The sequence below is a fragment of the Capsicum annuum genome, chromosome 8, assembly GCF_002878395.1.
Source record: "Capsicum annuum cultivar UCD-10X-F1 chromosome 8, UCD10Xv1.1, whole genome shotgun sequence".
NCBI lineage: Eukaryota > Viridiplantae > Streptophyta > Magnoliopsida > Solanales > Solanaceae > Capsicum > Capsicum annuum.
In genome coordinates, this window is record NC_061118.1 from 171,272,762 (window position 1) to 171,285,463 (window position 12,702).

At 36.1% G+C, this 12,702-nt stretch overlaps 2 protein-coding genes across 2 annotated transcripts; both read left to right on the forward strand.

Annotated features, from left to right (window-relative positions):
• Positions 1–1,312: 1,312 nt before the first annotated feature.
• LOC107840521 (ribosome biogenesis protein WDR12 homolog) lies at positions 1,313–7,673 on the forward strand. Its single transcript, XM_016684407.2, has 14 exons — positions 1,313–1,610; positions 2,703–2,803; positions 3,437–3,543; positions 4,034–4,069; positions 4,185–4,270; positions 4,602–4,669; positions 4,752–4,862; positions 4,961–5,083; positions 5,619–5,762; positions 6,177–6,285; positions 6,450–6,586; positions 6,684–6,719; positions 6,794–6,893; positions 7,364–7,673. Exons 1-13 carry the CDS (start codon positions 1,439–1,441, stop codon positions 6,884–6,886), a joined length of 1,323 nt encoding a protein of 440 aa, XP_016539893.1. The 5' UTR covers positions 1,313–1,438; the 3' UTR covers positions 6,887–6,893; positions 7,364–7,673.
• Positions 7,674–8,734: 1,061 nt separating this feature from the next.
• On the forward strand, positions 8,735–12,166 carry LOC107840522. The gene is made up of 5 exons (XM_016684408.2): positions 8,735–9,342; positions 10,310–10,606; positions 10,907–11,125; positions 11,365–11,493; positions 11,857–12,166. The coding sequence occupies exons 1-5, from the start codon at positions 9,091–9,093 to the stop codon at positions 12,073–12,075; spliced, it is 1,116 nt and encodes a 371-aa protein (XP_016539894.1). The 5' UTR covers positions 8,735–9,090; the 3' UTR covers positions 12,076–12,166.
• The last annotated feature ends 536 nt before the right edge of the window (positions 12,167–12,702 follow it).

Consider the following 12,702-nt stretch of genomic DNA (forward strand, 5'->3'; position numbering starts at 1 on the left):
ACTTTGACCAGCTAAGGTCAAAGTTTTACTTAAATTCTGATTAAGTTAATTGAGGTGTAATGTGTAATTTTTAAAAACTTACAAATTTTTCAAGTTCTCTAACTCCAAATTTAGAATTTAGAATTTAGAATTTTCCTTTTTTTTCTTATCTTTTCAATCTTTCTTTGTCCCCATCTTTTTTTTTTCTCTCTCTCTAAATTTTCATCTTCCTCCATTTTTTTTTATTTTTTTTTCATTTGTTCTTCTTCTTTTTTTAAATCTTAATGAATTATTTAAAAAAAAAAAAAAATTCTTTGAAAAGAAATTTTTTGATTTCCTTTAAAAACGAATGAAGAAATAATTCAGAAAATTCAGCAACTACGAAAGTTGCTTCAGCAACTACGAGAGTTGCTACAACAGTTACGATAATAGCTGCAGCAACTCCTATTAATTTGTGCAACAACTTCGATAATTATTGCAGCAACTACTATTAGTTGTTGTAGCAACTTCGACAGTTGTTGCAACAACTTCGATATTTACTTAATTTATGAAAAAAATGTGGTTGGAAGAGGAGCCCACAAAAAAGTGATATTTATGATAAAATGGGAGGTGATGGTGTTGGTGATGACGTCGAAGAAGGAGATGACATTTGTTTTGGTGTTGATTATGATAATGGTGGTGACGGAGAAAGAAGAAAAATAAGTGATAGTTGTGTAGAGGAAGGAAATCATGGTGGATTTGAAAGAGGTGTCAATGGTAGTAATAGTGATAGTGGAGGAAGAGGAGGTGGCGCGGCAGCAGCGACAAAAAGGGTGTGGAGGAGTGGTGGTAGTGGTGTAGGGATCTTTGTGTAAATAATGAAACTTAAGGGTTTTAAAATTAGTGTCATTAACGCTAATCTTAAAATTGTCACCCCTACTCAATATTTAAGATTTGTGTCACTCTTTTTTTAGTTTTAAAACCTTTTTGTCACCCTTAATTAATTTACACACATGTGTTGATACAATCAGTAGAGCGAATGAATACAAGTGATACAAATTGATAATAAATTGGGATTGTATTCATGGATACAGTCTTACTGAGCAAAAATATTGAAGCTATTAGCAAACAAATACAACTATTAGACCAAAACAATAGCTACGAATGAATGGTAAATAGACATGGACAAACTATAGTTATATCTCAGGCTATAACCTGTAGTTGTTTATGAAAATTTCTCTTCTGTAATTAGACGGCCCAAATAAACTGGGCCATAATTTTCCCAATGAAGTGGACTACACATTACATGAAGCCCAACCAAAAAAGAAAGGTCCAAGTCTGTTATCAAACTCTTCCACCAGCCAACTTCCACAAACAAACAACGCCTCAAACCCTGCGAATTTGGCCGCGATAGTCTTTCTTCATACACTAAAAACGCACTGTATCCTCCTTTACTATTTGCAGTAGTAGTATTTGTATAATGGCGGGAATGGATATTGATGGGCAGGTAGAAGAGTCTGCAAGGCGTGTACAGGTTCGGTTCGTAACGAAGTTGAAGCCTCCTTTTAAGGCACCTCCCACTTCCATTGCTATTCCGTCCAACCTCACCCGATTTGGCCTCTCTTCCATTGTCAACAACCTCCTTAAAGCTGGTAAATTTTTCAGTTCTAACAAATTCTGCTTAGTATGAATCTTCTTAATTTTGTTAAGTGGAATGTGAACCATATAGCTGACCTCAACTAGTTTGTGACTCAGGCGTAGTTGATTGTTGGGAGTTACGTGGTACCTGTTGCTGGTGGCAGGTATCACGTGGAATTAGTCTGGTGCGCGAAAGTTAGCCCAGACACGACGATCATCAAAAAATAAATTTGAATTGTTGTGAAAATGGTTCCTTTTTTGTTGTATATAAAGCTGGTAACTTTTAGTTCTAACAGACCCGCCTAGTATTAGTTTTCTTAATTTGTTGAATGGAATATGGATCATATAGCTGACCTCAACTAGTTAGTGACTTTGAGGTAGTTGATTGATTGGTCGTTGTAAGTTTGAATTGTTGAGAGTTACCTCGTACCTATTGCTGGTGTGGGAGGTGGCAGGTATCCTGTGAAATTACTTGAGGTATGCGAAAGTTGGCTCAGACACCCCGCTGTCATCAAAAAAAAATAAAAATAAAAAGTCTGAATTGTTGTGAAAATGGTTCGTTTGTAGATAAATAAGTTTCAATTATTGAGGATGCTGCCGCATCGTTCATACTATAATAGATTTTTTTATGTAATAATGAACTCATGTTAATTGTCAATTTGGCTTAATTGACTGGCTTACCCTAAGTTGCGCGGACTCTTCACTTTCAATGTTGCTCCCGTGTCGAATTCTCCATAAATAGACTACTTTGGGATAATCCGACATGCACCCTTTGACATTTTTGAAGAGTCTGAGCAACATCCGCTTATCTTACTTGTTTAAGCTATGAGCTTGTAAATTGCTTTAAATGGGTATTTGTTAATCTATGTTGATAAGTTAATGGTGCCATAATTGAGCTACTTTATCCTTAGAAATGACTATCAAAATGTATATTGTGTCTAAATTTGGGATCAGAGATAAAAGAGTCATATGTCATATTTAATTAAATAAATGACCTGCTCTCGTGTACACTGGACAAGCACCGTATTTTCATATTTTCGTATTTTCATTCTGCTATACGTGTTTTTACTAGTACACTTACCTTTTTGTCATTTGATTGTTATTAGGAAAAGATGACTGGAATCCTGAGCCTTTTGATTTTCTCATTGATGGAGAGCTGGTACGCATGTCACTTGAAGAGTTTCTCCTTGCCAAGGGCATCTCAGCTGTAAGTTTCTTTTTATCTTTTTATGCTTGCAATTGTGTCTCTTATTGGAGTTTTAGACAACAACAACAACAACAACAAACCTAGTGTATTCCCACAAAGTGGGGTCTGGAGAGGGTAAGATGTACGCAGTCCATACCGTTACCTCCGAAGAAGTAGAGAGGCTGTTTCCGATAGACCCCTGGCTCAAGATTTGTTGGAGTTTTAGAGTTGTAGAAAAATGCAAACATATCTCGTATAATTTGCTTTTGCACGTCCCAACTCCAAAATATTAGAAGTTCGGTGTCAAAATTGTAGGCAGTGTAGTCCTATTAAATGATCAATACAAAAAATTGTAGTCAGTTTAGTGTAATGTAAAAACATTTTCTCTCCGAAATGATAAAGATGGTCGACCGGTACTTATGTTTGAAATAATTGTACGTATTCCAAAAAGATGTACATACCTGAAGGTTCTAGAAGTACTGCTAGTCCGTAATTCTAGTTCCTTCCTATTTGTTTCTCATAGTTCTCGTTCAGTATCCAGAAGTGGCTTATTTTCAGGTACAAGCCATTGAGATTTTTGACAAAATGCTTTAGTTATGTTATTAGACATATATTCAGTGGCTCTTATACTCCTTTTTTCCTATATATTTACAGGAGAAAATATTAGAGATTGAGTACATTAGAGCTGTGGCTCCAAGAAAACAAGAAGAACCATCTTTGCATGACGACTGGGTCAGTGCAGTTGATGGTTCTAATTCTAAGTAAGCATGAGTGTGACATTTGTTTTTCAAGAATCTTCGGTGCGATCCTTGTAATATTCTCCGCCTTGTATATATTTCGTTGTTTAATATATTTAATATTTGGTGCGTGTATGCTTCTAAAGGAGCTTATTTACTGAAAGAGAATATGGGCTCATCCCGAAAAAAAGAACACAGAGCCTGCATAATATAACTAAATGGAACGGTTTCATGTCTCTGGCTATTACATCTCTGTACCTTATACTTGTGGCCTGTTGTCATTCATTCCACTCGTAGATATCTTTTATACACTAGATTACTGAGGACAATATTGTTGATATTATTACATTGTGCTGCTTTTGCTTCAAGTGTTTTAGAGTTAAGTTTCATCCTCCATGTGTTTTTTTCCCTAAAATATTGGATAGTGTCAGTTAAGAATGTAATAATGGTCCTCTTTCACATACAATGAACTATTGCCTTAACTGACAAGATGTGCATATTTGTGATCTGTCAGGTTTGTTTTGACTGGATGTTATGATGGTCTAGGAAGGTAATCTGCTGATTGTATATTCTCTTGCTAATTGCATTTTTTTGGTTCAGAACTCAGCTTTATTTATTCTTTCTTTTGTTATTGTATCAACCTAACATTTGATAGTGCTAATCAGAATATGGAAGGCTGCCGGATCTTGTACACATCTATTGGAGGGCCATAGTGGTGCAATTACTTCTGTGTGTGTTGTCAACCCAAGAGGTACCAGAGGGAGATTGTTTCTCCTCAGTTGCTCTTTTTCTAGCATTATGCCTCACCGTTTGTTGCCATTATCATTTATCTGTGACACCATGTCCATACTGTCACATCACCTGCTTTTGGTTCCTTTTCCGGTTAATATTTCTTGTTGATATCCATTCTATTAATCCGCCTTGCAATGCTGAAGTACACTGGATATCAAAAACTTTTACCAGCATGACAATCCTGTGCACATATAGTTTGAATTTCTCCTAGATATCTATTTCTCTGTGTTTCAGTCCTTCCACAATTCTGTCTCTCTGCTTATCATATTTATACCTTTTATTTTCTTTAGTGGCTCAAAACGGTGCAGATCAAATAGTAGCTACGGCTTCCAAGGATAGGACACTGAGGCTCTGGAAGGTAACATGATGTGCCTGCACTACTTATAACTCACTGCCTAATTTGTGATCTTTCTTTAATTAGTATTTGTTTGGCTTAAAAGTTTGATGCAGATGATTCTTCGGATCAGATAAAGAGGATTAGAGCCTTTAAGATTTTAAATGGACATAGTGCTTCTGTTCAAAGTGTTGCGGCAAATAATGCTGGAGATATGGTCATGCATCTCTTCACTTAATTGATCATTTGAAGCTTTTTAATTATGTAATTGATTATAAGAACTTTTACTGACTCCCTGTTTTTATGTGTTGACAGCTGTGTTCAGGGTCCTGGGATTGCCAAATAGCTCTGTGGCAAGCAAATGGCTCAGATACAGCTGATGTAGTTTCTGTCAAGAAAAGGAAGAAGGATGCTGAAGAGGAAGATCCTCAAGTAGAAGTATGACTACATTTCTTCTAATCTGTCTAGGTTAAAGACAGAAAAATATATCTATTTCATACCGCATCCACGGCCTGTTTGTTAAGGATAAAGTGTCTGTTCTAACTTCTACTTTATCCAAAAAAAAAGGATAATGTTTTTGTTCTCAAATCCAGTGAAAGGAGGAAAGAACAATTTATGGCTGTTGTTACTATTTTGATTTTGAAAATTTTGCAATGCAAGGGATACACGTAACAAAACAATCTACTTAAATACTTTTTTTTTGCAAAACCTCTTCCCTGAACCTCTACTTTGCAACCCTCTCCATCCTACCTCTTGTATGCCGCACCTATCCAATTGTCCCACCCTTCTTCCTGCAGCGCCTCCAGCATTGTATTGCTACTCCCCCGTTCCAAACTATGTGACATAGTTTGATCTTGGTTCTCTCTCTCTCTCCCTTTTATATTGTTTTCTCTTTTCGTTTAAAAAGATTTCTTAATGTTTGTTATCCTTATCTTGTACTCAAAAATATTTCTGTTACATCTTATGCTCACAGGAGGAGGCTAAATCTACACTTGTAGGACATACTCAATGTGTGTCTTCTGTGGTGTGGCCACAAGATGAAACAATCTACTCAGCATCATGGGATCACTCTATTAAAAGATGGGATGTTGAGATGGGCAAGGATTCATTGAACCTGGTGAGTTGCCATCTCTTTCTTCTGTTCTTTCAGTCACATCTCTACTGTCTGTGCATTTAGGCTAGTATTTCCTAAAATTAACTTACATGTAGATTGGGAGAGGCAAAATAGATTTCAACTTGCAGAATATGAAATTATGAAAAATTTGTGGAAGTGGTAGGACTTACATATGCTATTCCTAGTGATATTGCTTTCACTTTCTGTCAGAGATAACATTTCCTTTTAGCAGTCAACAATCATATTTTTAAAAACTACACCATCTTGAAGAAAAAGATACCTCCCATCATGACAAGTAGCTGGTTTTAAACTTTTGTAATGTCAAGGTGTATAGTTCTTTTTTTAGTCTATTGTGTTGAGAGCTTGAAACTTTATTGCCTTAAAAGTATGGATAATGATCATCTTCCTCTTCAACAGTATTGCGGCAAAGTCATTAATTGCCTTGATATTGGAGGTGAAGGTTCCACCCTTATTGCTGCTGGTGGTTCTGACCCCATTCTTAGGATATGGGATCCTCGCAGACCAGGTTTCTTTCTTTTCTTTCCAACTTGCAGAAGCACTTCTAAACACCCACTTGAACTTTTATTCCCCGTCTCTCTGTGCTTAAATGTCCGTTCTCTGTGTTTATTAATGACCTTACATCGCACATTGATATATTGAAAAAAAACTCTTTCATTTATCACTTAACAGGTACTTCGGCTCCTGTCTATCAGTTCTCATCACACAGTTCTTGGATATCCACCTGCAAGTGGCATGAAAAGTCATGGTTTCACTTGGTTTCTGCATCGTATGACGGGAAAGTAATGTTATGGGACTTGAGAACTGCGGTTAGTACTGCACTTTTAACGTATCTATTATTTACTAGTATGACTTTTTATAAACACTTACATTTTCTGTTTCTGGGTAAAACAATTTGTATTGCAGTGGCCTCTTGCTGTCATTGACACTCACAAGGATAAGGTGCCGAATTTTGCCTTCTAAGATTTAGTTTAAGAGTATTTTTTCTTCTCCTAAACATCAAGCTGTCAATACAGGTATTGTGTGCGGATTGGTGGAAAAGTGAAAGTGTAATCAGTGGTGGGGCTGACTCGAACCTTTGCATCTCTTCTGATGTTTGTGTGTTGTGATGTAGAGGTAAATTACTCTTTTTGGAGCAGAGATTCGTGACCAATTATTTTTCATCACTTAAGTTCGGTGGAGTAGGATATTATGTTATTAGAAAAAGGATTAGATGATGATACAGCAGATGTTTATCTGTATCAGAGTTCTGATTGTGGACAAGGTATACTCAGAGACTGATGGTTGATGTGTTTTACTAACAACATATTTGAAGCACTCATATTTGAAGGGAGCCTACTGGTAATGTTGTTGCCATGTGACCAGGAGGTCATGGGTTCAAGCTTTGGAAATAGCCTCTGGCAGAAATGCAAGGTAAGGCTGCGTACGATACACCACTTGTGGTGGGACCCTTCCCCGGACACCGCGCATAGTGGGTAGCTTAGTGCATCGGGCTGCTCTTTTTATATTTGAAGCACTCAATCCGTTGATTGATATGACAATTGTTTACTTGGCTAATTTATATGATTTAACATTTGTTCTTTCAGGATTGATCTCCCCTTCCCTGCTGCAGAAGCGACTGTGCTCCAAAAGATTGATGCAATTTTACTAATAGAATTGGTTGGGCCAAACTGAAGTTGTGATCATTTACTTCCAGAAACAATTTTGTCTGTGCTAACTGGAATTGGTTGTATCATATCTTCCTGCGAGTCCGAGTGAATTGAAGCTGTATGTCTTAGTGTACCTCAGCAGTTAATTACGAAATTTGTACCCTCAAGCAAATTGGTTAAGAGTTCCTTGAAGCTCTAAGTCGATCGTTATATTACAATTTGAACGGACACATTTTTAACCACTGAACTCATATTGGGGAACACAGATTTCATATGTTATTGAGTATCTGCAAGTTATCACCAAGAAATGTAGATTCGTCTATTCTTAATTAAAGATTTCATGTTCGAACTATTATAATGCAGAACCTCTTCAGTGGAAACGTTTAAGTTAAATTTTGCTGTGAAAGTGGAAGACAAATCCACAATTAAGCTGTATGCAATCAGAGCTCGTGTCAAAAATTTACGCGAATCATCGATCCATTACTCTTTGCTAGTCCAAGTGTCCAACTCGCAGGAATCAAAGCCCATGGAATCCAAAACAGCTCTGACCCGGCCCACTAAACTCTAAGCCCTGGCCCACGAGAACCAAATTACGTGTACACTACGGTAGTCGTGCCCCGTAAAAAGTGGACACGCGTCACATGTTAAAGGGCCCAACAAGCGACAACCCACAATATAAGCAAAAAAAAAAAAGTTTCAAATCGCATGAGGTCACAAAGACTTCGTACAATTGCCACCCTAACCGCCCCAGCTGTCCCGACCACACAGAATAACATCTTTTGACAAAATGGTTTTATTAGGAATATTAGGTTCAAAATAGTTTGCTAAATATCAACGGAGCCGTTTTGATTCTATTAGATATGCAAAAAATGAGCATATTTGGTATACACTAAATATTACAATTAAATTCAATTAATACTGTTGAAGTTTTTAATTAAAAAATATGATCAAAGATTCAAAAAATGTAACATAAGAAACTACATCGAAAAAAAAAAATACTCTCCGTTTAAAAAAGAATGATCTACTTTTCTTTTTAATCCGTTTAAAAAAGAATGATCTCTTTCCCTTTTTGGCAATACTTTAATTTCAACTTTCCACATAATATGTTTAGGACCGCAAGATTAAAGAGTATTTTGATATATTTGACACAACTTTAATTTAGGGCCACAAAATTTCAAAATCTTTTTTATTTTCTTAAATTTTGTGTCAAGTCAAAATATGTCATTCCATCTCAAAAGCTGCATCAAATTTTTAAAACAAATTCAAGAGTAACATAAAATACCAAATCTGTACTTTCAAATGTGAGTTTTTGGTAAATATTTCTCATTTCCCCAATTCAAATTAAAATTTAATTTAATAAATATATGGCAGAGAGTTTTGCAAACATAAAATAGAAGATTAAAATTGCTCAAGTGATATACTTTAAACTTAAAAGGGGCTTTTGAACCTACCACCAAAATAAGAGGTCATTTTCTCACTTATCATTTCCTCTAGAACTCTCTTTCAAGAGAAATTGGTCTGCAAATGAACTACTACTCATAATAAGTCATAATATACATTGATTTAAGACGCACCTTTTTGTTGGAAGAGAAGAGAAAAAGAAAGTTGGTCACGGGGAGAAAGTGAAGTGTGTTGACAAAGAATTAAATTAAAGGGTCTAAAAAATGGAGAAAAATGAAGAGATGAAGATGAAAAGTAGTGAGAGTCAGGTGATGGACGGTTCAGATATAATGAAGTTAGTTGGAAATGAGAGAGTGTTTAGTAACTTTGTAGAACATAAGTTTCAAGAACTTGACACAGACCAAGACGGTAAACTTTCAGTTAAAGAGTTACAACCTGCTGTTGCTGATATTGGTGTTGCTCTTGGTTTACCTGCTCAAGGTTCTTCTCCTGAATCTGATCATATCTACTCTGAGGTACTTTCATTTCTCATTGCGAAATCTATTTGCCATGGTCAACTTTGTATTTATTAGTTTAGTGTAAACATCGCATGCGAGTAATTCTTTTTTGTATTTGGTCATGCTTTTGTTGGTTTCTTTGAAGTAGTAATCTTTGCCTTTCTCGCTAAAATACCATTTTTGAAACAAGTGTCGGCCGAGCGGAACATTGGATTGAAGGTAAAACTTATATCCTAAACCGGCCGGTCAATTTGCCCGCAACTCAACTATTTTTGTATGTCTATTTCTATTAATTGTTAGTAAAATAAGCGTATGAGTAACTCCGTCCATCAAGACTTAAATAAATAAGAAGAAATTAACTAACTGATTTAGTCACAACTGAATTTTGAACCTTGATCTCTCGTGATTTTTATCCATTTTATTGATGCTAGTACGCATTTTTAAACTAATCGACACTTTTCTTTTTGGTTATCGTAAGAGGTCAGATGTTTAATGAATAGAGAGTGCTCTAGCTGAGACAGCGACTCAACTGGACTTTTGTGTCTGTACTGTTCGTTTATTTTCTCCGTTTTTTATTCGAGGGTTCAACTTTTCATATTTTGCATTTTGTCTCATTTGTTTTACTATTAAGATGAATTTGGTTCCATTTGAACTTAAGTATTTTTAGCATTGGATATACATTACGTCCTTCGACAAATATCTGGAATCTACTACGGAAGAACAGTAAAAACTAGTTTTGGGAACAGTAACAGTAACTAGGATCTTGTCATTCAAGTTGTTCTGTATTTGATAGTGATGGAGATTGCCTAGAAATGTTCTACTTTTTCACTTTGTTTTCTGAATCTGCTGAAAATGATGAGATGAACATACATAATTTAATTGATTCTAATGTCTTTTACACTGTCAGCGCATAAAAGTTGAATTTTTCTCTAAATCCAGAATTGTTTTTGTTACCCTTTTAATTAGTTGACTTGTTGTGACATAGGTTCTTCAAGAATTCACACATGGAAAGCAAGAGAAAGTAAGCAAGACTGAATTTAAAGAGGTTCTTTCAGATATTTTATTAGGCATGGCTGCTGGTCTAAAGAGAGATCCAATTGTACTCCTTCGTATGGATGGCGAAGATCTTCTTGAGTTCGTTAAAAGTCCTGCATTCGAACCAGAGACGCTTTCCCTGTACTCTGAGTTAGAATTGCCTGATGGATCCCTCAAAGATTACATCATCAAGACTTTTGAGAAGCTTACGGTTGATCAAGGGATGCCTCCTGCATCAGACTCATGGGTAGTTCATTTATTCTCTTTAGCGGCTTCCATTCGGTCTCGCTATAATAAATTTTACACTATTATATCAAATAAATTTGGTAACTAGCGAAACGTGACAAATTTCACAGTTACAAGTAAAAATTTTAAGCTCAGTGTGTGTAGAGGCTAAGGCCGTGGATACATGTGATTGCTCACTGATTCATAAATTTGCTGGTTACTAGCCCCTATAACCTCTTTGTTACATATTTATGTTTATGACCAGTTCTTTGATTTGCTAATTAGTAGAGCATATTACTTTGTTATTATCTTGTGTCTGTAGGTTATGAGTAATGTCGTGGAGCCAGTTGTTGAATCTTGCATTGGAGCATCTAATGAGCAACCTGTTACACAAGAGACATTTTTGGCTGAATTTAAGAAAGTTGCGGAGAGTGCTGCTCAACGTCTCAAGGAGCAGCCAGTGATTGTTGCTCACAGCGAGAACACATTTGATGGAAGTGGAATTAAAAGACTATTGTCTAACAAGTTTGAATTGGATAAGGTATGTACATATCATCCATGAGGTTCTCTTCTGGACCTAATAATATATAGTAACATATCTTACTACAAGAACTGAAACTTCCATAGGGACTAAAGGCATACAAGAAGTGGAAAAGTGACCAAAAAGACTTTCCTAGTGGCCTGAGGGCCGTCATATTCTTGTAGTTAGTTATCCATTCTTCTGACTTGTTGGTTCTCTTTTTAGTGGTACTTAACCTTTGTTGTTTATCTATGGTGCAGACGCTGGATTCTGCCTTAAAGACTATACCTAGAGATAAGCATGGGAAGATCTCCAAGGAATACCTACGAGTTGCACTCGATGTTCTTGCACCATCAGCTGGGTTACCTCCCGTTGGTGCTGTTGACCAGGTACTTGTTAACTAAGGATTAACTTATATGCAATAACAATAGCAGCGTTTTTTAACATATTGTAACAAGTAATCTACCTTGTTTTCAAGTTACTAATGTCACATGTAGTTATCTTTCAGTGTATAGTAGGTGAACTCGTCAACTAATAGATCACATTTTTGCTTCATTAAAAGTTGGCCTTTTGTGCGATAACAATTAATTTTTTCTTGTTTTCAAGTAACTAATGTCAAACGTAGTGATCTTATCAGTTATCAGTATTCAGTGTGTAGAAGTTAAAACTCGTCGACTAACAGATAACATTTTTGCTTTATTAAAAGTTGGCCTTGCGCGTGATATAGTTGTATGTATCCCACGTGTTTGCAGATGGACAACGTCATAAAAGAAGTGTGTAAAATGTTGGATGCTGATGATGGGAAGATGGTTAAAGAGGAAGAGTTCAAGAAACTGTTGACAGAAATACTGGGCAGTATGATGCTGCAATTAGAAGGAAATCCTGTTTCGGTGTCCACAAACTCTGTTGTGCACGAGCCTCTTGCTTCTGCCTCTACCCTCTTGCAGCCTCCTCCTAATTCTGAGATGTAACTGAGCTTATGGAATACAAAAAAGAACAATAAGGGATGTATGATGTAAATTTCTGTTAGGAATTAAAGGTTGAGAGATACTGCCTTACTAATACCGCATTGTTGAGTAATCTTATTCTCATAGTACTTTAAACAACTTGATCATCAACTATTGACAGAGTAATTTAGTGAGTACAAACTACAACTGCATTCGAATAAATCATAAGCACAGACTATCATCATACTTGCTACTCCCTTCGTCCCCATTTACATAAAGGTGTTTGATTACATAGCTAAGGAGAAATAGGCGGCGGAGAAATTTCCGATAGCGAATTACTTGACTTGATGGATGGAGGGTGATACAAGAATTACAACGAGAACACGAAACACACTTCAAAATCAGTCCACAAGATCAAAGATACGAGGACTCTTTTGAAGACCACACTCGGATTCAATAAACAACAACAAGAACACAATGTATTGATGTGTTTATCACCCAAAAACAGCTAACAACAAACTATGTTAACAACAACAAGATGAAGAACAACAACAATGGAACAAGAAGTCACGAATTTGAATTACAAGAACACAAACAAACGATTACAGCATAAACAAAATGGATAGATAGTTAGACCTTGGTTGGTATAAT

Coding starts and splice junctions, on each gene's coding strand:
- LOC107840521 (XM_016684407.2), top strand. CDS start 1,439: ATGGCGGGAATGGATATTGATGGGCAGGTAGAAGAGTCTGCAAGGCGT. Junction 2,804..3,436: donor TTGCCAAGGGCATCTCAGCT/GTAAGTTTCTTT, acceptor ATATATTTACAG/GAGAAAATATTAGAGATTGA. Junction 4,271..4,601: donor GTGTGTTGTCAACCCAAGAG/GTACCAGAGGGA, acceptor TATTTTCTTTAG/TGGCTCAAAACGGTGCAGAT.
- LOC107840522 (XM_016684408.2), top strand. CDS start 9,091: ATGGAGAAAAATGAAGAGATGAAGATGAAAAGTAGTGAGAGTCAGGTG. Junction 10,607..10,906: donor CTCCTGCATCAGACTCATGG/GTAGTTCATTTA, acceptor TTGTGTCTGTAG/GTTATGAGTAATGTCGTGGA. Junction 11,126..11,364: donor ACAAGTTTGAATTGGATAAG/GTATGTACATAT, acceptor TCTATGGTGCAG/ACGCTGGATTCTGCCTTAAA.